Source organism: Panthera tigris, chromosome C1 (genome assembly GCF_018350195.1).
Source record: "Panthera tigris isolate Pti1 chromosome C1, P.tigris_Pti1_mat1.1, whole genome shotgun sequence".
Lineage (NCBI taxonomy): Eukaryota > Metazoa > Chordata > Mammalia > Carnivora > Felidae > Panthera > Panthera tigris.
Window position 1 is genome coordinate 102,567,604 of NC_056667.1, and position 23,322 is coordinate 102,590,925.

At 37.7% G+C, this 23,322-nt stretch overlaps 2 protein-coding genes across 2 annotated transcripts; both read left to right on the forward strand.

The window, feature by feature from the left end:
- The first annotated feature begins 475 nt into the window (after nt 1–475).
- On the forward strand, nt 476–1,405 carry LOC102971246 (olfactory receptor 5V1-like). Its single transcript, XM_007092589.2, has one exon. It carries the CDS (start codon nt 476–478, stop codon nt 1,403–1,405), a length of 930 nt encoding a protein of 309 aa, XP_007092651.2.
- A 20,494-nt stretch (nt 1,406–21,899) lies between these two features.
- LOC102970947 (olfactory receptor 5V1-like) lies at nt 21,900–22,859 on the forward strand. Its single transcript, XM_007092588.2, has one exon. The coding sequence runs from the start codon at nt 21,900–21,902 to the stop codon at nt 22,857–22,859; it is 960 nt and encodes a 319-aa protein (XP_007092650.2).
- The last annotated feature ends 463 nt before the right edge of the window (nt 22,860–23,322 follow it).

The window sequence follows — 23,322 nt, forward strand, 5'->3', positions numbered from 1 at the left end:
CACTACATTTGTGAACACTGAAAGGTAGCACTGGCTTTGATTCTGCAGGTGATTAAATTCTTGTTTGTATCTTTTTCTACATTTAAAAGTTTTTTTGCAATAAAACTTTATTTCTTAGAAAAAACTGAGATGCTTACCAACAAGGGCAATGTAGGAGGTAGATACTACTAAGACAATGAGACATGAAGCCACACTAATTCAGAGGTTAGTGGTTTATTGTTGGGTTTAACCAAGTCTACATTTATTTTGATCCACCAGTAGTCATGCAAATCCATGGGAGGTCCATGGGCCTGAGCTGGCTAGATCTGCTGTTTGAGAAGTTGTAATCTCTCTGAAGACACCCCTGCACCTCTCCCTCCACAATCCAGATCGTTCTATATCCAACATCATTTGACATGGGTCTGTAAGTTTATATTTTGGGGTGTTTTGCATGCATTTTCATTATGCCTTCTTTTTTTCTCATTGTTTTGTAGCTATGACACCACTTGAAATGAACAATCAGACAGATGTCACTGAATTCATCTTCTTGGGATTTTCCAACCACCCCAAACTACAGGGCTTGTTTTTCCTGGTTTTCTTGCTCATTTACCTGACAACACTCCTGGGGAACATGCTCATTATAACAGCCACTAGAATCAGTCCTGCTCTCCACACTCCAATGTATTATTTCCTCAGCAACCTGAGTTTCTTGGACATCTGTTATACATCCACCACCGTCCCCGTCATGCTGGTGAACTTCTTCCGGGAGAAGAAGACCATCTCATATGAGGGCTGCCTCTCCCAGATTTTCTTCCTCGTCACATGTGCTGGCACTGAGGGTGTCTTATTGGCCGCTATGGCTTATGATCGCTATGTAGCCATTTGCCACCCTCTTCAATATCCTCTCCTCATGCGTGTGAAGGTCTGTATTTTTTTGGTGACTGGGTCCTGGCTGTGTGGGCTGGTGAATTCTGTGACACACACAGTGCTGGCAGCCACCCTGACTCTCTGTGGGCCCAACCAAATCAGCCACTTCCTCTGTGACATTCCTCTGCTCCTGAAGCTCTCCTGTTCAGACACCTCTCTCAATGAGTCTGTGCTTCATGTGGCCAGTGCCACCATTGGCCTGAGCCCCTGTCTGTTTACTGGAGTGTCCTACATACTCATCATTTCTTCCATTCTTAGGATTCCCTCTGCTCAGGGCAGGAGCAAGGCCTTCTCTACCTGTGCATCCCACCTCACTGTGGTGGTGGTCTTTTATGGAACAGCCAACTTTAACTATGACAGACCCAGAGAAGGTTACTCCCTAGACATGGATATTCTGGTTTCTGTGCTCTTCTGTGTTATGACTCCCATGTTGAACCCCATCATATACAGCCTGAGAAACAAGGAGGTCAAGGGTGCTCTGAGGAAGCTAGCTAGGTAATGTGGGTTCTTGAATGAGATCAGCAATTAAAGTTTTCATTTTGGAAAATTGCTTACACAATAGAAACATGGACCTTCTAGCTGCAGTTACAACAATGCTCTCTTTCTATATATGATCTTCTGATAATTGTAATGCCCATTCCACCCGGACAAACAGCTATACCTGTGCCAAGCATTTCACACACCATGATCTCAAATGTCCTGTGTTCTCTAAGCCACTGATATCTGAGAACATTTTCATAATCCACCACCCTCACCCTCACACACACACACACACACACACACACACACACAATACCCAGTACCAACATATTAAAAAAAAAAAGCTCATTCCCCATATTCTCCCAATTTAGCAGCACTAGACAACCACTAATCTGCTTTCTGTATCTATGGATATCCCTATTCTGGATGTTTCATATAAATAAAATCATAAAATAAATATGTGCTTTGTGTGTCTGGCTTCTTTCACTTGGGATGTTTCCAAGTCTCATACATATTGTAGTATCTATTGTTACTTCATTCCTTCTTATTGCTAAACGATTTCTGTTTTATGGATATGCCACATTTTACTTATCCATTCATCATTTGACAGACATCTTGGTTGTTTCCACTGTTTGGCTGTTATGAATACTGCTGCTATGAACATACATTTTTATTTATAATGAGTTTACATCTAAGAGTGGAATTGTGGATCATATGGTAGCTTTATGTTTACCATTTTGAAGAACTGTCAAGTTGTTTTCAAAACAGTGGTGCCATTTTACATTGCTAAGGGCAGTGTATGAGGATTCTAATTTCTCTACTTCCTCACCAACATGTTATTATAGGTTCTTTTTAGTATACCCATCCTAGTATGTGTGAAATACTAAATCACTGTGATTTTGGTTTGCATTTCCCTGAGGACTAATGACTCTAAAGTCTTTAATAAGTACCACTTCTGTATTTCTCCTTCATATATGGAAAAACTCATGCCACTAGAGAAGTGTTTGAGCGTTAGACACTTAACTCTTGACATTGTCTAATGTTTTTATCCTAATTTTGGTGAAGTAAAATACTGCAGAATTTTCAAACTTACATCCTTCTTCCCAACTGTGACCTACAGAGCTGTTTGATGGCTCTGCCTTTTTCTCCTTTAAAACACTGTATCAATAATGTAATCATCAGGTCATGAGCACTGGCAAGGCCAGAATTCTGGGGACATGAAGACATAAGGATGTTGGTGGGGGAAGAAGGAAGCGCTGTGTCCAGGAGAGCAGCCCTAACTAGGAGAAGCTTAGTGCCAATAGAGTAGGTTTTTAGTACTATTGCTCTAATACACCATCCAGTTGCACAGCATAAACTGTCATGGAGTCCAAGTGTAAGGGGAAAACTCCTCATGCTGCATAGAATCCAACCAAATAAGCCCACACCCACACTTACTTACCTCTCTTCTTCCTGATGATAATGAGAAGAAGCCAATCTCATAGGCTTCTACCACCCTCAACTTCCTAATAGAAGCAATCTAGTACTGAACTTTACTCATCATTGTCCCTAAAGAGAAAGGACACTGAACTCCTCATTGCATGCTGGGAAAAGATGATTGCCATGACTTTAATGAACCCAAGAGAGAATTAATTGTTCATCACCTCTGTGCCTTCTATTCAGTCTGCTGCCCTTGAGTTGTGGTTGCACTCTGAGGAATCCCAGAACAGCTGCTTAGAGATTACATGAGTATTCCCAAAAGATTGGTCCACAGGCACTTATAAATGTCCACTCTAAAAAAATGAATTCATTGAGAGATCAAAGAATTTTTGACTCTTGCATTAGGCATTGACTATGCTCAAGGCATCTCCTGGAATGGCATGTCCTCACCACTAGGCATGGCAGTCAACAGTCTGTTTTACTAAAGAGCATCCTTTCCATTCCAGGATGGAACTAAAGTAGGGAGCAGGAAGTCCTGCTGACAAAGCCAGAAATCCAAGGCTTTCTGTGAGAGTCAGTGGTAAGTAGTTTATTTACCATCACAAATGAGAAAAACTGTGTCCTATGTCAGGATATATCTACCTATTAAGGGCATATTATGAAATATTGTGCATATTTTCATTATCATTTTGAAGACATTATGTAATGACATTTTTAATATTTTTCCATGTGTATGTCAATTTCTATAATAGTGCTTATATCAAGAACCAGAGTATAATTACCTTAGCAATTACCTACTCCCAAACCTGAGGGGGTGCCTGAATTCCTTAACGAAATAATATGACTGAAAATTTAGTTTATAGTAAATAATATAGAATGCAGTGTGTCAGTACTCTATTTTTGACAAACAGGACATACAGGAATAATTTTCAGGGAGAAAGGATGGAGTCATTTTTTTATATGGTACATTATAATGTGATAATAGGCACACACAAAATATTTATTTAAATTAATATAATTAAATTTGCATAACACTTCTATTTGGAAACATATTATTCACTAGCTGGACATTCTTACCTTCATGTTGCAACTAACTGATGTTTGGGAGGTTGTACTGAAAGCAATTTATTAACTGTAATAGAGCCCTGAAGTTTGTGAATGACTTCTTCCCCCATAATCCCTGTGTTAGAAATCTCATAGATTCAGGGTTATTCCTAAATGATTTCATTCTCACTCATTTGCCTTTGAGAGGATTTATAGCCTGGGAAAGGAAGAGGCAGAATTGTCGCTGTCTGCATGGAAACAGCCAACGCCACCAAAAAGTGGAAACTTTTGGAACCACTGCTCTTACAGGAAAAGACAATGTTAAGATCAGCACAGGCCAAGAGGCCATGCTGCCACATTTATGCGCCCATAGGCTGTTATTTTTCTCAAGTCAGGAAATGTTTGCACCAAAACTGCTGGACAGAAATGTCCTCCCAAGTTCAGCTGAAATGTCCTTTCTTAATTTCTTCTTTCTCTGTGGACCTGACTAAAGTGCTGGATTTTGTATTTTTCCTGTTGCACAGACTTCAGCCTGGGTTGTTGGTGAGAGCAGACTTTACACCTCAAGGTTTTGTCCCCATTCAGCTTTAGTAGGCAGGGGGATCAGCTGCCATTGGGAGTATCAGGCTTCATGATGGCAGGGTCAAGGACCTAATGTGTCCCTCCTGGAGAGGTCATTGGTGGAAGCCAGCCCCCTTCCATTCTGACAATCACATTCATAAAAAGAAACTCACATTTTAACAATGGCTTTATATTGTCCATGGGATAGTCTAGGGGAAGGGTGTGATTTCCTGTGAGACCCCTCTTCTCAAATCTAAGACTAAAGACTCTGGTTAAGAGATGCTGATCTATATCACGCTTGAGCCAGAACTGATGCTGAGAAATCCTAGCCTGATGGACACCACATGCTCTTATGCTGGGGCCACCCATGGGAGGGACAATTGGTGGAATAGTCAGTAATTTGACTCTTTTTATAAGCAGAATTCCGAGAAAGTGGTTTGACTAATGTTAACAGTAACTTTTGTGGGGTTTTTTTGTGTGTTCTTTTCTTTAATGCTGGTTTGACTGAATTCTTCAGAAATTCAAAAGATATAGATATTTCCCTCTATTTGGTGTTCTCTCTCATTCCATGGAAAATTCTCTGCAGGACAGTGAGTTGAAAAGATTATGGCCTTCAGAGTCAGATAGACTTGGGTTAAATTCCAGTCCTACTTAAGCAGCCGTGCAACCTTAAGTATCAGTTTCCTCACCCGCAAATCTTAGTAAGTACTTTCTATATTGGATTGTTGTGAACATGTGTACAAATGCCCATGTACATCCTGGTACATCATAAGTACTCATATACAGAAGCTACTATTATATTTGGGGCTGTTGATTGTTTGTTAAGCTTTTATTTGGCCACCACGTATGCAATTTAACAAAAGACTGGAAGGACACACACCAAACTGTTAACAGTGGTGCTGAGGACAGTGTTATATGATGGTGAAGATACTTCATTTACTTTTTATGTATTTTTGACTTATGTGAAATTTTTTTAGAGAACATGTACTACTTTTGAAATTAAAAATCCCATATATTTTTCATTTAAAAATGTAATGACAGTCGTCTGTACATTTCTTTGCAATTTCCTGTGGATCTATAATGGTTTCAAAATAAAAATTTTGAAATCTTTAAATAAGATAAATAACATAAAATAAGGAAATATACATAGTAGATTAATATTAAACCATGCATTGATATATTGGGACTGATGCAGCCACATGAACTATGAAATTTCCATGGTCTTACACATGCTTTATTTTCAGATGTATAATGACATTGGTAAAACAGTAAAATCTCAGGGCTGAAAGGAACTGTAGAAATAATTTCAGTGATCTTCACTTAAGACCTGAATCAGTCCTCTCCACAGGAGATCTAGCAATATAGACTTGGCTTGAGCATCTCCAGTGATGAGATCTCATTACTCTCTATTTTATAAAATTCTTGGGGTGGCTCAGTCGGTTAAGTGTTGCACTCTTTATCTCAGCTCAGGTCTTGATCTCAGGATTGTGAGTTCAGGCTCAGTGTTGGGCTCTGTGTCTACTTTGAAAAAAAAAAAAGCTTGTCTAGTCTAAGTTCAGTTTGTGAAACAAGAAGTTGCAAGATTAAAAAATAAAGAATGCATGTAAGACCTTGATATTTATATTTACATGTCTCACTTAAGGAGAAAGATGAGGAGATTTCAGTTCAGGATGCCAAGTGGATTACCAAGAAATGCTTGGAATGAATCAAGTAAGCAGAGTTGTGAGCAGGCAATTGAATCATACATTAGTGTGGGGAAGGTGGCTTATTCAGTGGTCACAACAGAAACTTTGGGATAACATTTTGAAGCCTCAGTTTCCTCATCTGCAAAACAGAGTTAATAATAGTATTTATGCCTTAAAGTTGCTTTGAGAATTCACGGGGGCAATCTACATAGAGTGCCTGGCACATAGCATGGGTTCGGCAAGTATTAAGTAAGAGGCATGGTAATGGAATTTATAATATGTACAAAAGGATAGAAAAACACAATACCCCACTTCAAAGTGCCCCTGACTGGCTAATTACAAATTTGGTAGAAAGGTTTCCAGAACTGAACTGGTGACAACAGGTTCATGTTTCTATCATCACCATAGGCCATTTGAGATGGGAGAGGTCTCACAGGTGAACTAGTCTGGATCTTTGCTTTGGAAATATGGCACAAAAGTCTAAATCATGCTGTAACAGAAACAAATATGTAGGTTTACTCTTCCTGTTTGGAAAGAGATGTGTGGTCTGGTACAACATGTGAGAGGGACAAAACTTGGGGTAATTCAGGAGAAAAGAAGCAACTCTGGGCATCTAACCTCCATGTCTTTGCTTCTCTGGTTTCTCTACCTCAAATGCCCATCCCTTTAGGGTCCACGGCCATGCAATGACCTTATTTTTTTTTTTTTTTTGTCTTTGAAATTTAGAATTTATTTGAGCATCAATTTTATACTTTGGGCATATAAAATCAACAAATTGGATAGGTTTTTTTTTTTTTCAGTATTAAAGATATATAGTTGCCAGAGAAGTGTTTTTTTTGGCTTTTTAAGTTTTTATTTTAATTCCAGGTAGTTAACATAGTGTATTATTAGTTTCAGTCTTTAAAGAAACTTTTTGTTATTTCTGCTCCCATAGATGTTCTTTATGGCCCTTCTTCATCTATTAAACATTTATTGAGGGCACACTATATGCTAGGTCCCAGCCTGGTTTTTAGCACAGAATTGAAAAGCTTGGACCATGACTTCAGGGAGCTAATGTTCGAAATGGAATGAGGGGATTGGATCAAGTAATGAGTGCCCTGTTCCTAGACCTGTTCAAGCACAGGTTGTGTGGCCATAGAAAAGTTTCTTTTTTTTTTTTTAATAACCATTTTAAAAGTAAACAAAATGTTACAAAGCTTTCTGCCTTATACTACAATTTATCTTCCCATTAGATTGTAAGTTTGAGGAGGGCAAGAACTTATTCCCTTTGGATTTCTTCATAATACCTAGCCTAGGGCTACATTAGACCTTAAGCAGGAACTAAATTGATTTGAATTGAAAACTACCAAGATAAGAGTGTTGGAAAATACTAAAAGGAAACGAGAATTTCACAGCTTGAAGAATTTTATAGCTGGAGGGCTCTTGCGTACCAAAAAAGGTAGTAACTTGTCTTACCTTTCGACTTTACATTAGGAGAAGCATAGGTGAGGTATAAAGGCTGAAAGAAGTGTTAATGCTGGAATGAATTTTTGAGACAAGATGTAGACTTTTTCTTGGTACATTTAAGAAAGGACTTTTAACCTACTAGTTACCGGCCAGGCAGCTCTGATTGCTAGGTGGGAATAGCCCGGATGGACTCGGGGGGGGGGGGGGGGGGGGGGGGCGCGGCTTGGGCATCACCTAAGAGCTTGTTGAAAATGCAGGTGATTTGCATGCACATTAAAGTTGGAGAAGCCCTGTCCTATACAGTGACCTCTGATTATTTCATCTGTTCCCAGGCACCCATATTATAGAGAATTGTACAATAGGAATCTGGACCAGGTGAAAATAGGTCATATATTCCATAGCAATGAAGTAACTTTGCCACAAGCATGTGAAATCATTCGGATTTTCTTTTAGATAAAGTTTCCCATGTGCTGATATTGTGTGTGTGTGTATTTTAAGTAGATCAGCAATTTACATGAAAATTAGATTTAAAAATTTTCATCATTGCTTTGTGTTATTGAAATAAAATATGAATAGATGTTTCCTTTATGTGCTGTAAGGGTTTTCACAATCACACCAGTTACTCTGATTTAATTTTTCCTCATTTTGTTTCCTTTGAAGAAATAAATTCCTTAAGGTTAGTCAACAAAACATTTCATTTATCGCCAAGGCAAAAAAAATTTCCTCTTTTAAGACCTCTAGGCTTATTTTCCACCATTTATATTTAGATTTTTAAAATTATGTTTAACTTCAGTACCAACTTTCTATTGAAATTTAAAAACTTTAATTTCCTCAAAGCCCGGAGACTTGGGATTTTTAGTGAAAATTGGGTTTGCTATTAATCATGTGCCTTGAATTATTAGAATAAAAGATAAGAATGCATGTGCTTTGAAGACTATAAAACACTTTACAAATATAAGATGTCATTATCAGGTAACAAAGTATCATTTTTAATAACAATTATGATTTAAAAATAGTAACAATTATGAATATATGAATTAAACTTTCTGTGCCTCAGTTTCTTGATCTACAAAATGGGCACAATAAGTGGTCTTATTGGTTGTTGTGAGAACCAAATGAGTTAATACATGTAAGAAACTTAGATGTTATTCATGTAAGAGGTTAGCACATAATAGGTATTTAATAAGTAATAAGATTATTATCTAATGTGTGTCTGTATTCATTACTCAGTTTGGAAAATCCTGGTTCAAGTATGTAAAAATGTTGCATCTTTTCAAAGTAACTTGTGTTTTGTTTCTTTCTTTTTTTTTTTAAGTTTTATTTTTGAGAGAGAGAGAGAGTGCAAGTGGGGGAGAGGCAGAGAGAGAGGGAGACACAGAATCTGAAGCAGGCTCCAGGCTCTGAGCTATCAACACAAAGCCCAATGCAGGGGCTAGAACCCATGGACTGTGAGATCATGACCTGAACCTAAGCTGGACACTCAACCTACTGAGCCACCCATGCACCCCAGTTTTATTTTTTGAATCCATTTGGACGGATTATACCAAATTTAATCTTTAAAAACCCCATCTTTTAAAAACAACATTATGCAAGATTTTTAAAGTTTATTTATTTATTTTGAGAGAGAGAGGCGGGGAGGGGCAGAGAGAGAGTACCAAGCAGGCTCTGCACTGTCAATGCAAAGCCTGATGGGGGTGGCGGGGGGGGGTGTGGGGGGGAGACCGGGGGGAGGGGGCGCTTGAACTCATAAACTGTGAGAATATTGACCTGAATTAAAACCAAGAGTCAGATGCTTAACTGACTGAGTCATCCAGGCGCCCCAGGCAAGATTTTTTTTTTTTTTAAAGCCAGACATTTTTGTTTACAGAAGCAGGGTAAGAAAACTTAGTCTCAAATGATTTTTCCTATGAAATCTTCCCCACATGCTTGTGGAAAATGAAATCATAATTATATAGCCAAGGGTTTGAGATGGAAGTTACCTATTCATATGTAACTATTCGTATGTAGGTAGATTCTGAGGGGCAAATGTCTGTTGTATCAAAGTGTAGTGCATAAATGGTGCCTACTAATGATGGATTTTGATGATGATAATGATATTGATGATGATGATAATGGTGATAATTCAACATTGTTCTATACTGACAGAATGCGCACATCAGAGATAAAAAAAAAAAAAAGAATGGGTTGGACACTGCTTCACACCCCACCCCATTCCCCTGGCCTGCAAGAAATTACTCAGACCAAAGGAAATGTTTTATTTTGTTCTGTTTGCACTGTGTATATATAGTATATCCCATGGCATGTTCCTTGGGGACTGACTTCAAGTAATTAGAAGTCAAATTTTAAGGCCTTTATAAGAAAGCAGTATACATAACTTTAGAAACCATATTATTTAAAATTCCCACACATTGAAAATTTAGTTTTTCAATTTGGATTTCCACAAATCATACATTAGTTTCTTAGAGTAAACCCTTGTGGAACCATCTTCCATGAGGAATTTTATGTCTTTCTACAAAAACATCTAGACATCAATTTTTTTTATGCATCAACACTTAGGCTTTTTTTTTCTTTCCAAGTTTTGTTTAAAAAAATTTTTTTTAACGTTTATTCATTTTTGAGAGACAGAGAGAGACATAGCATGAGCAGGGGAGGGGCAGAGAGGGAGGGAGACACAGAATCTGAAGCAGGCTGCAGGCTCTGGGCTGTTAGCACAGAGCCTGATGGGGGGCTCAAACCTACAAACTGCGAGATCATGACCTGAGCCAAAGTCAGAGACTTAACTGACTGAGACACCCAGATACCCCTCCAAGTTTTTATTTAAATTCTACCTTGCTAATATACAGTGTAATATTCGTTTTAGATATAGAATTTAGTGATTCAGCACAAACACACAATACCCAGTGTCCATCACAAGTGCCTTCCTTAATAACCATCACTTATTTAACCCATCCCCCTGCCCCCCTCCCCTCATAACCATTGTTTGTTCTCTATAATTAAGAGCCTGTGTCTTGGTTTTCTTCTCCCACCTCCTCCCATGTTTGTTTTATTTCTTAAATTTCACATCTGAGTGAAATCATATGGTATTTGTCTTTCTCTGGCTGACTTATTTTACTTAGCATAATACACCCTAGCACCATCCACGTTGTTGCAAATGGCAAGTTTTCATTCTTTTTGATGGCTGAGTAATTTTCCACTATATATATAATATTCATATATATATTCCATCATATAATATTCATATATATAATATTCCATCATATATAATATTAACATATATATTCCATCATGTATAAAATCCATATATATATAATATTCCATCACATTATAATTTTAATATATATTCCATCATATATAATATTCATATATATTATATAATACATATACTATTCATATATATATATACATATATATATATATGAAGTAGTGTCCAGTCCATATATATAGCGCCTTTTTTTTATCCATTCATCAGTTGATGGACATCTGGGCTCTTTCCATAATTTGGCTTTGTTGATAATGTTGCTATTAAGTGTATACCTTTGAATCAGTATTTTTGTTTCCTTTGGGTAAATAGTAGTGCAATTGCTGGGTCATCCTGGTAGTACATTGCATTTTTAACTTTTTGAGCAACCTCCATACTGTTTTACAGAGTGGCTGCACCAGTTTGCATTTCCACCAACAGTGTAAGAGGGTTCCCCTTTCTCTGCATCCTTGCCAGTACCTGTTGTTTCCTGTGTTGTTAGTTTTAACCATTCTTCCTGGTGTGAGGTGATATCTCATTGTAGTTTTGGTTTGTATTTCCCTGATGATGAGTGATATTAAGCATCTTTTAATGTATACATTAATCTTTAAAAGAGATTGTCATATCTACCTTTTTGATATCAGGTGTTCATAAATAAATATACATGTTATTGATTTTTAAAAAAATATTTATTTATTTATTTATTTATTTAGAGAACCTGCATGAGTGAGTGTGAGCAGGGGAGGGACAGAGAGAGAGGGAGAGAGAGAGAATCCCAAGCAGGTTCCACACTGTTAGCACGGAGCCAGATGAGGGGCTTGATCTCATCATGACGTGAGCCAAAATCAAGATCTAGATGCTTAAAAGAATGAGCCGCCTAGGCGCCCCATGTGGTTGATTTTTTTTAATGACTTCAAGTTCATCTATGTAGTTGATAGAAAAACAGAGAATAAAATATACATAATAACATAATAAGAACTTTCTAAGAATACTCATAGATGCCCAACTTAATTCCAATATTGAATTTCTGTAAATCATTGCTAATAAAACTTAGGGAGAAACAATGCCTATAACTAACCTAGATGGAGTGGTGAGTATTTTTGAATCTTTCGTGGATATTTTATAATCCTCTATATTTCTTGTAAGTATCAAGCATCACAAGAATCCTGCTTTACTCTTCGTTTCTTAGTCAACTCTCTTTGGTTGATTTCATGTACCTCCGTGCCTTCAGCAGCCATCTTCAACGCAATGACTCCCAAACCCATATCTGCAGTTCTAGCTTGTTTACTGAGGAAAAATCCTTTTTCAACTGCCTGTTGGGCATTTCTACATGGATATCCCCCAAGTACCTGACCTTAACATTACTCAGATCTAATCTACCATCCCTCCCCATACCTGATACACCTCTTTTTCCCCCGTTTTAAGAATGCCTGCCTGCCCAAACTGATTCAGTGTCCTCACCATCCATAATGCTCAAAGTGCTTCAAACACAGCTCCTTCTCTATGAACTGTTTCAGGCATTTTCCCCAAGCTCTAAAACTCTGTATCTTTACAATGTGTTACAGATTGTAACATATTAACATGTAATAAAAAAATAACAATACGTTACTTTGCTCTGGTTGTAGTTCTCAGACTACATTCCTGGAGTAAACAAAATTGTTTTCATTTTTGTTTTTAATTTTTTAATATGTATTTATTTTTGAGAGAGACAGAGAGAGAGAGCGCGCACGCGAGAGAGCACGTGCACAAGAGTGGGGGAGGGGCAGAGAGAGGAAGCACAGAATCTACAGCAGGCTCCAGGCTCTGAGCTGTTAGCACAGAGCCGGACTTTGGGCTGGAACCCACGAACTGTGAGATCATGACCTGAGCTGAAGTTGGATGCTTAACCGACTGAGTCATCCAGACACCCCCCAAAACTGTTTTAATCTAAGGCACACAGCCTCTTAAGGACCCTGGGGATGAGTTTCACAATTTTCAATTGCATAAAGATTCTGTGCATGTGTGTATTTGCATTTTCTGGATCTACAGATTTTTTATCAGTTTCTTAAAGCTGATGCTTCTCTAAAATCTAGGCTATTACCTTCCAGATGTCCCTTGCTTCCAGCCTGCCCTAACCTTGAAAGTGGTTTATGGGACATTATTGATACTCTACCATCATTCCTTCCCATTCTCACACCAAAGCCTGGCTTCCAGGCAGACATCTGAGCTCTCTGCTGGTCCATAGCAGGAGAGAGGCCCCTGATGTCGGAGAACTCAGTTACTTGTGTCCCCAAGGACACTGACCAGAAAGACAGGCCTGGCACAGCTTCACACAGCCTAGCCTGTGCCCCAGGGGCAGCTGATGCCCTGCTGTCTCCTCTGGACAACTAATGAGGTTGTGCTTGAAATAAAAATCACCACACTACGCGGTGCCCGGCTGGCTCAGTCAGTAGAGCATGTGATTCTGGATCTTGGGGTTGTGAGTTGGGGGTAAAGTTTAGTTTAGAAACATCACCAGGCAACATAGAATTAATCAGCTAGAACTTGGCAGCACCCAGCTGGGTTTACCCCCTCCACTCCTTGCAACATAGCAGGAATGACTAGAGATAGGAGATACAGCCATAGGTGAGAGGGCTCCTAGCAGAACTCAGAAACCAACAGCTTTGCTGGTAGCCGTGCGTGCAGCTCTCAAAGTTCACTCCTTTCCCAAAGATCTCTGGGTTCTTTCTTCTGTAGCACTGGAACAACCCAAATACTCTGAGCTTGTTTTCCTTTGGCTGGGAAGACCAAATGCTTGAGATTTCTGCCACCTGTTTTGCCTGGGATACCAACCTGCTATCTCATTATCCAAGAGGCAGTGTCCTCAGACATGGTTCCCTCCCCAGTTAAAAATGTATGCTCACACCAATTGCATTCATCCTTCAAAGGAAATGTTGCAAAGAAAGTGGCTTGATATGATTTGCAAAAGGTGATGTGTACTGAACTCTTATTGTGGCAGAGAAGGTGAGAGGTGCAGGGGTGCCTGAGTGGTTGTTAGTTGGGCATCCAACTCTTGACTTTGGCTCAGGTCCTGATCTCATGGTTTGAGCCCTGAATCAGGCTCTGCATCATCAGAATGCAGAGCCTTCTTGGAATTCTCTCTCTTATCTCTCTTCTCCTCCCCTGCTCTTGTGCTCACCTGCTCTCTCAATCAAAGTAAATAAATAAAACGTTAAAAAAAAGAAGTAGAGACATGCAAAAATGGGGAAAAAATACTTAAGTCTTAGTGACTTAATATTTAGGATGCCTCCTGCTTTTATCTCTTTCACCTTATTTTTTAATTAATTAATTAATTAATTAGAATGAGTTGGGGAGGGGCAGAGAGAGAGAGAGAGGGAGAGAGAAAATCCCAAGCAGGCTCTGTGCTGACAGCATGAAGCTCGATCCCACCAACCACGAGATCATGACCTGAGCTGAAATCAAGAGTTGGACACCAGACTAACTGAACCACCCAGGTGCCCCTTTTTTTTTCATTTTATTTTTAAAATTGAATTATAATTCACATTTAGTAAAATGCACAGATCTTAAGCGTATAGGTTGATAAATTTATATATATATATGTATATATATATATATACTATAGCCCAGAAAATTCTTTCATGTTTCATTCCAGATAATAGTGCCCTCAACCCACAGAAGTAACTACTGTTCTCATTTGATTACCATAGTTTGGTTTTTCCTGTTTTTGAACTTCATTTAAAGAAAACACACAATATGTATTCTTTTGTGCCTGGCTTCTTTCATTCAACAAAATGTTTATTTAGATTCATCAATGTTATAATGTGGATCAGTAATTTGTATGTTTTTTTTTTTTTTGGATAACCGTGTAGCATTGCACTGTCTGGTAAACCACCATTTGTTATCCATTTTCCTGTTTATAGGCATACTGTTTGTTTGAGCTATTCTGAAAAAATCTTTTTTGAACCTCCTCATACAAGTCTTTTGGTGAACCATGCATCCATTTTCTTGAGACTATGCCTAGGAGTGGAATTATTGGGTCACAGAGAAACACATGTTTAACTTTATTAGAAACTGCCAAATAGTTTAAAAAAGTGGTTATGTAGATTTTGAATTTCAGCTTAGAGATTTAATGAGCGGTGAAGCATGTTGTTCCCATCATTATTCCAACAACAAAAAGTAGGAAAAAATGCAAATTAATTACTTTTCTTGAACCCATAAGGAAATTGAGGTTTCAAGGCAACCAATGAAACAAAACTAGAGAGACAGACAACCACACAAGCCGTGGTTTTTTTAACCTAAGGCAGAAACCACTAAATACCTTGTAAACCTATAAGAAGACTCAGTTAAAACTATATAATAAATTGTTCAAGGCTAAGTATAGGCTAGCATAAGAGTGTGAAGTCCCTGAGGGCTGTAGACATAAGGTTTGCATCCTCTTGCTTTCCCTGCATGAACTCAACCAGATGCCCACAGGAAACATTCTTTGACTACTTCCCTAACGATGCTATTTGAGGCCAAGCTGGGGTGGAGGGCAAATAACGGGGAAAAGGAGTAGCAGCAACTGTCAAAACTCTTCCAAGATCCATTTCCTGTGTTTTTACTACAGAACAAAAGCTGCCATCTGCAAGGGCAAGAGCTATGAAAATTGTCACCTTAGGGGACTGTGGAATCCCATTACACCACAGGAAGGGAACAAGGCAAAAAAAAAGTCCTACTCCTTGGGGTTGGGGAGCAGGAATATACGCTAGGTCCAGCTGTACAGCTGGAGGAGGGGCAGGAACACTCGTGAAGGCCACACTTCCAAGACCCAGGTTCATGGTATCTAAGATGAAGGGTTAACCAGAACATCAGAGAATACCTCTTCGTTGTCCCCCACTGGCCCACTATCAAGCACTGAGTAAAAATAACAGTGGAATACAGCTGGGAGATCTTGAAGAAACAGATTATCTGTAGAGAGCAGGGAAAATGGAAGACACAAAGGTAAAAGGGAGCAGAAATGTGGGCACATTTCACTAGTACACACTAGTCCGCACCCTAGCCACAAAATATCAGAGTAATTTGGAGCATGTAGTCACTCAGGATGACCATGGGAAAAATGGACTCAAGTCCAATTGCTCACTAGATTAACCCTCACACTAAAGAGTTAGTATAAAGAACGTCATGTTCATCTCCAAGCAAATAAATTTATACTTCAGTATTTACTACCCTATACATGTCCAGCTTTCAACAAAAAGTTATAATGTATACAAAAGATAAGGAAAAATACATTCTGAAGAGGCAATATAAACACCAGAACCAGATCCAGATTTGAGAGAGATTAAAACTATCAAGCGAGGAATTTAAAATAAAAATAATCAATAGGTTAGACATTTTATTAGAAAAAGTAAACAATAGGGGCACCTGGGTGGCTCAGTTGGTTAAGCATCTGACTCTTGATTTCAGCTCAGGTCATGGTCTCATGATTTAGAAGATTGAGCCCTGTGTCAGGCTCCAATGATGACAGCACAGATCCTGCTTGGGATTCTCTCTCTCCCTTTCTCTGCCCCTCTCCTGTTCTCTTGCACACGCTCTTTCTCTCTCAAAATAAATAAATAAACATTTAAAAAAGTAAACAATATACAAGATCAGACAGTTAATTTCAGTAAAGTGATGGAAACTGTAAGAAAAGATCAAATAAACATGTGAGAAATAAAAAACACTATAATAAAGATGAAAAATGCCTTTAACAATTTTGTCAGTAGACTTGACACAGCTGAAGAAAGAATTGGTGAACTTAAAGATAGGTCAATAGAAATTACCCAAAGCAAACCACAAGAACCAAAAAAAAAGTTAAGAAAAAAAGAAGAATGGAGCATTGAAGAGCTATGACATAATATCAAACTATTTTACACATTATTAGAATCCTAGAAGGAAGAGACAGAATAAACAGAGCAAATATATATATTTGAAGAAATAACAGCTGATAATTTTCCAAAACTTATGATACATTGAGAAGTTCAGAGAACCCTAAGGAGGATTAATACAAAAACAAAATAAAACAAAACAAACCACCTACAAAACCCTAGGCATATTATATTCAAACTGCTATAAAGATGGGAAAAAATTTTTTGAAGACAGCTAGAAGGGAAAGACCCAACTTGACAGAGGCCCATGAATAAGAATTACAGCAGACTTCTCATCAGGAAGTATGCAAGCAAGAAGACAGTAGTGTGGCATTTTTAAAGTGCTTTTAAAAAAACCTGTCAGCTGAAAAGATATCCTTTAAATATTAAAAGAAATAAACATATTTTTTAGACAAGAGAAAACAGAAGAGGTGCTTTGCCAGTGGACATACCCTAATAGAAATGCTAATGAAAGCACTTCAGAAAAAGGATTGTGATACAGGTCAGAAACCTGGATCCTCATCAAAACAATGGTAAATATTAGAAATGTGTTAAATGAAGGTAAGTGTATTGGGTTGAATCTTCTCTACCCAAAGTTCATGTCTACTGAGAACCTCAGAATGTGACCTTATTTGGTAATAGAGTCTTCGAAATGTAATTATTTAAATTAATATAAGGTAATACTAGATTAGGGTGGACCCTAAATCCCAAGACTGGTGTCCTTACAAGAAAAGGGAAGGACACACAGAGATACACATAGGGAAGAAAGCCATGTGATGAGAAGCAAAGACTGAAGTGATGCAGTCACAAGCCAAAGAACACCAAGGATTTCCAGAAGACACCAGAAACTATGAAGGAGCAAAAAAGAATTCTCTGTTAGAGCCTTCAGAGATAGTATGACTCTGCTAACACCTTGATTTCAGAATTCTAAGTCTCCAGAGCTGTGAGTGAATATTTTTGTTTGTTTGTTTCAAATCACCAGGTTTGGGATAAGTTGTTATGACAGTCATAGAAAACTAAGAGAGTGAAATAAAATTCACTTTTATTTTTAATTCTCACAATTGGCAGTTTAAACCAAAAACTGCAACAATGTAGTGCATGTCCATAGCATATGTAAAAGTAAAATATGTGACAATGATAGCAAAAGGAAGCAAGGGAGAAATTGGAAACATAAAGACTTAAAACTACACTGAAGTGGTATATTATATGAGGTAGACTCATTATTTACAATGCATCTTGTAATTCCTAGGGCAACAACCAGAAAATTTTACTAAAAGATAAAACAATAAATAAATAAAGTAGATAAAAAAAGAATCATAAAAGATGCTCACTTAAGCATACAGACAGAGACAGAAAAGGAGAGAACAAAAAACAGTAAGTAGAACAAGTAGAAAACAGCTAGTAAAATGGTAGGTTTTAATACATACATATCAACAATAATCACTTTAAATGTGAATGATCTAAACAGCAGTTAGAAGGGATTGTCAGATTGGATTATTTAAAAAACACTATCCAACTATATATTGTATAAAATAAACCCACTTTATTGTTTTTTAAATGGAGATGATTTTAAAATTTATTTATTTATTTTGAGAGAGAGAGAGAGAGAGCGAGCATGGGAAAGACAGAGACAGGGAGAGAGAGGATCCCAAGCAGGCTCTGCATTGTCAGCACGGAGCCCAATGTGGGGCTCAAACTCACGAACCATGAGATCATGACCTGAACTGAAACCAAGAGTTGGATGCTTAACTGACTGAGCCACCCAGGTGCCCCAAGAAACCCACTTCAAATATAAAGAGATAAAAGTGTTAAAAGTAAAAGGAGACAAAAAAACATACTATGTAAACACTAATCAAAATACTTCACTGATTTTTTAAAGTAGTCTCTATGCCTAATTAGGCCCTCAAACTCACAACCCCAAGATCAAGAGCCCCACCTAACCCCACCATCTATATATATATGGCGGCTATGGCAATTTCAGACAAAACAGACTTCAGAAGAAGGAAGATTATCAAGTATAAAAAGGAATATTGCATAATAATAAAGAATTCAAATCTCTAGGAAGATGTAACAATCTTTAATGGGTACATGCCTAAAAAAGAGCTTCAAACAACATAAAGCAAAAACTGATAGATCTGAAGGGATAAATAGATCAATGCACAATTATAGTTGGGAGACTTCAGCTCTCCTTTCTCATTAACTGAGAGAACAAGCAGGCAGAAAATTAGTAAGGATATAGATGACCTGATCAACTATCAACTAACTTAATTTAATTACATTTATAAAAGAACCCACATATCAAGACCAGAATATATACTCTACTCAAGTGCATATAGAACATTTGCTAAGATAGATCATATTCTCAACTCTAAAAAATTTAAATTTAAAATAATAAATGTCATGTAAAGCATATTGTTTGACTATAGTGGAATAACATTAACAGTAAGATATCTGGAACAATCCCTCTAAATGTTTATATATTAATCAAATATATTCATCAAATTTCAAATAACTCATGGGACAAAGGAGAAAGTCTTAAAGTAAATGAAAAAATATTTTGTACTGAACAAAAATTAAAGTACAGTATATCCAGTTTTGTGGGATACAACTAAAATATTGTTGAGGGAAACTTATACCATTTAATATTTATATTAGAAAAGCTTACATCTAAAATCTTAACCTAAGTTTCCACCTTAAGAAAGTAGAAAAAAGAGCATGTTAAACCCAAAGCAAACAAAAATTACAATAACAAAATTAGAGAATAAATCAATGAAATTAAAAATAAAGAAAATCAATGGAATTAAAAACTGTTTCTTTGAGAAAAACAATCAAATTGATAAACCACTAGTGAGACTGGCCAAGTAAAAAAGATATAAGGCATAAATTTCAATTTCAAGAATAAAAGAGGAGACATCAATACCGACCCCCTAATAAAAGGATAATTATAGAATATTATGAATGACTCTGTTCATAAACTCAATGAGATGAAATGCATCACTCTCTCGAAAGATACCAAGAAGTGCCAAAACTCACATAAGAAGAAATAAATAACTTTAATGTTATGTATGCTAAAGAAATTAAATGTGTAGTTTAAAACCTTTCAGAAAATGAAATCCAGGCCCAAAACAGGTTTATGTTTTGAATTTGACCAGGAATTTAAGGAAGAAATAATACCAATTCTACATATTCTCTCCTAGAAAATTAAAACGGAGAGAAACTTCCAAATAAATTTTATAAGACCAGTATTACCCTCATAATTGATAACAAAACTAGACAGACATTAGAAGAAAACTATAGACAAAAAAAAGAAAGAAAAAAAAAGAGAGAAAACTATAAACCAATATCATCCCTAATGAACATTGATGCAAAAATCCACAAAAAAATATTAACAAATTGAATCTAGCAGTATGTATATATATGTAAAGGATAATACATCAAAATCAACTAAAGTTGATCCAGGAATGCAAGGCTAGTTCAATATTCAAAAAGTCAATCAATATAATTTATCATAATAACAGACTAAATAAGAAAATACATTATAATCTTGGGGGCCCTGTCAGTTAAGTATCTGACACTTGATTTTGGCTCAGGTCATGATCTTTGGTTTATGAGTCTGAGCCCCGCATCAGGCTCTGTGCTGATGGTGTAGAGCCTGCTTGGGATTCTCTCTCTCTCCCTGTCTCTGCCCCTCCCCTGCTCTCTCTCTCTCTCTCAAAATAAATAAATAAACTTAAAAAAAAGAAAATACTGGGGCGCCTGGGTGGCTTGGTCGGTTAAGCGTCCGACATCGGCTCAGGTCATGATCTCATGGTCCGTGAGTTCGAGCCCCGCGTCGGGCTCTGTGCTGACAGCTCAGAGCCTGGAGCCTGTTTCAGATTCTGTGTCTCCCTCTCTCTCTGCTCCTCCCCTGTTCATGCTCTGTCTCTCTCTGTCTCAAAAATAAATAAACGTTAAAAAAAAAAAAAGAAAATACATTATAATCTCAATAAAGGCAGAAAAATCATTTGACAAAATTCAATTTCTATTCATGATAGAAACTGTCAGTAAAGCACAGATAGAGGGACTTTCCCAGCCTGATAAAGGGCACATGATTTGTAATATCTCATATTACTTTTTCCAAGAGCCACAAGCTGAGTGCTATTAATAGAATACAATGAGGAAACTAAGGAACTGAGATCAGCTAATTTAACTACTGTCTCCATCTAGTAAGCAACTGATGTAGGATGACAATCCACATCTATCTGTCTTAAGAGCCCACTCTTTCTGCTATAACATCTCACTTCCCAGTTTGAAAAAGAAATGGAAATTGCAATCTGCAGCAATGGCCTGAAGATTAGAATGGACAATGTTATAGAAAATTGGTACTTGCATTAATTCTCTTTTCAGAAAATACATAAAATTTGGCTGAGGATAAACTTTGGATTACTAAAGTCTACCTTTATAAGGAAATTATGTTAGTATATATGACCAGTTAAAATGTCATATCTTATAAATCCTAAAATATAAATGTTCTTATTGAGAAAAATGAGATCAATTTATAGAAAACAAACCAATAAAATTTTATTCTGAAGAAATGAAAGGTGCTCACAAATATTTATGTATGAAAATTTTCATTCTAGTGTTTAAAATAGCAAAAGGAATGGAAGCAATCTAATGTTCACTGAAAAGGAGAGATTAAATTTATTTTGTATGGTAGAATAAAATGCATTTGTGGGAATTTGTGCTCCCGATATTTTAAGCCTATAAATAGAGATCAAGATTCATATATAGAAAAAGAGACTAGAATGGAATACACTAAATGATAACATTGATGCTGTGAATGGTTCTATTCTTTATTTCTTTCTGCATTTTCTTAATTTTTCACAATTATATTACTTAAAAAAATAAAATATAAAAAAAAGAATTTAATGCAGCAAAGCATACAATGTTAGGAGGAAAGTTTTGTAGAGCCAGAGAGAGATGAGCTTACTCTAACACAGGGATTATCAGTTTATTGAAGGTTTTGACCAAATCTCCATTTATTTTCATGCACCAGAAGCCACACACAAATCTGTAGGAGATCCCTGGGCCTGAGATGGCTGGATTTGTTGAATGAAAAGTTGTGGTCTCCCAACAGGTCTTTCCTATACACCTCCCTCCACAGTCTAGACCGTTCTATCTCCAACATTATTTGACATGGCCTTGCAAGTTAACAAGCCAATTTGGGGTGCTCTTTGTACATTCTCATAAGGCTTTTATTTTTCTCATTGTTCTGTAGCTATGACACCACTTGAAATGAACAATCAGACAGATGTCACTGAATTCATCTTCTTGGGATTTTCCAACCACCCCAAACTACAGGGCTTGTTTTTCCTGGTTTTCTTGCTCATTTACCTGACAACACTCCTGGGGAACATGCTCATTATAACAGCCACTAGAATCAGTCCTGCTCTCCACACTCCAATGTATTATTTCCTCAGCAACCTGAGTTTCTTGGACATCTGTTATACATCCACCACCATCCCCGTCATGCTGGTGAACTTCTTCCGGGAGAAGAAGACCATCTCATATGAGGGCTGCCTCTCCCAGATTTTCTTCCTCGTCACATGTGCTGGCACTGAATGTGTCTTATTGGCCGCTATGGCTTATGATCGCTATGTAGCCATTTGCCACCCTCTTCAATATCCCGTCCTCATGCGTGTGAAGGTCTGTATTTTTTTGGTGACTGGGTCCTGGCTGTGTGGGCTGGTGAATTCTGTGACACACACAGTGCTGGCAGCCACCCTGACTCTCTGTGGGCCCAACCAAATCAGCCACTTCCTCTGTGACATTCCTCTGCTCCTGAAGCTCTCCTGTTCAGACACCTCTCTCAATGAGTCTGTGCTTCATGTGGCCAGTGCCACCATTGGCCTGAGCCCCTGTCTGTTTACTGGAGTTTCCTACATACTCATCATTTCTTCCATTCTTAGGATTCCCTCTGCTCAGGGCAGGAGCAAGGCCTTCTCTACCTGTGCATCCCACCTCACTGTGGTGGCGGTCTTTTATGGAACAGCCAACTTTAACTATGACAGACCCAGAGAAGGTTACTCCCTAGACATGGATATTCTGGTTTCTGTGCTCTTCTGTGTTATGACTCCCATGTTGAACCCCATCATATACAGCCTGAGAAACAAGGAGGTCAAGGGTGCTCTGAGGAAGCTGGCTGCAGTGTATATGATCCCTGGCAATATTAATGTCTAGATCAATGGTCTTCAACCAGCATGAAAAATTTCCAAGATATTTTTAACATGAATAGTTTTAGAGTCTATATCCAGATCCTCAATTCCTACATACCAGTTCCCAAAATTGATCTTCTCAGGAACTTCTTTCTCTCCTCTTTTTCCACAGGTACTCTGTTTTCCACTTTGCAAAGTCATAATGTGTCAGATATTTTGTATTTGTTCTCAGCACCATCTCGATCCTTCTAAGTTCTCCCCACATCATAGGAGCTGAAATCCTTGGAAACCCTACCAGCATGTTTCCATTTTAAATTCTCCCAATATAAGTGCCTGGGTGGCTCAGTCAGTTAGGTGTCTGACTTTGGCTCAGGTCATGATCTCACAGTTGTGGGTTCAAGCACTGTGTCGGGATTTGGACTGACAGCTCAGAGCCTGGAGCCTGCTTCAGATTCTGTGCCCTCCTCCCACTTCTCTCTTTCTCTCTC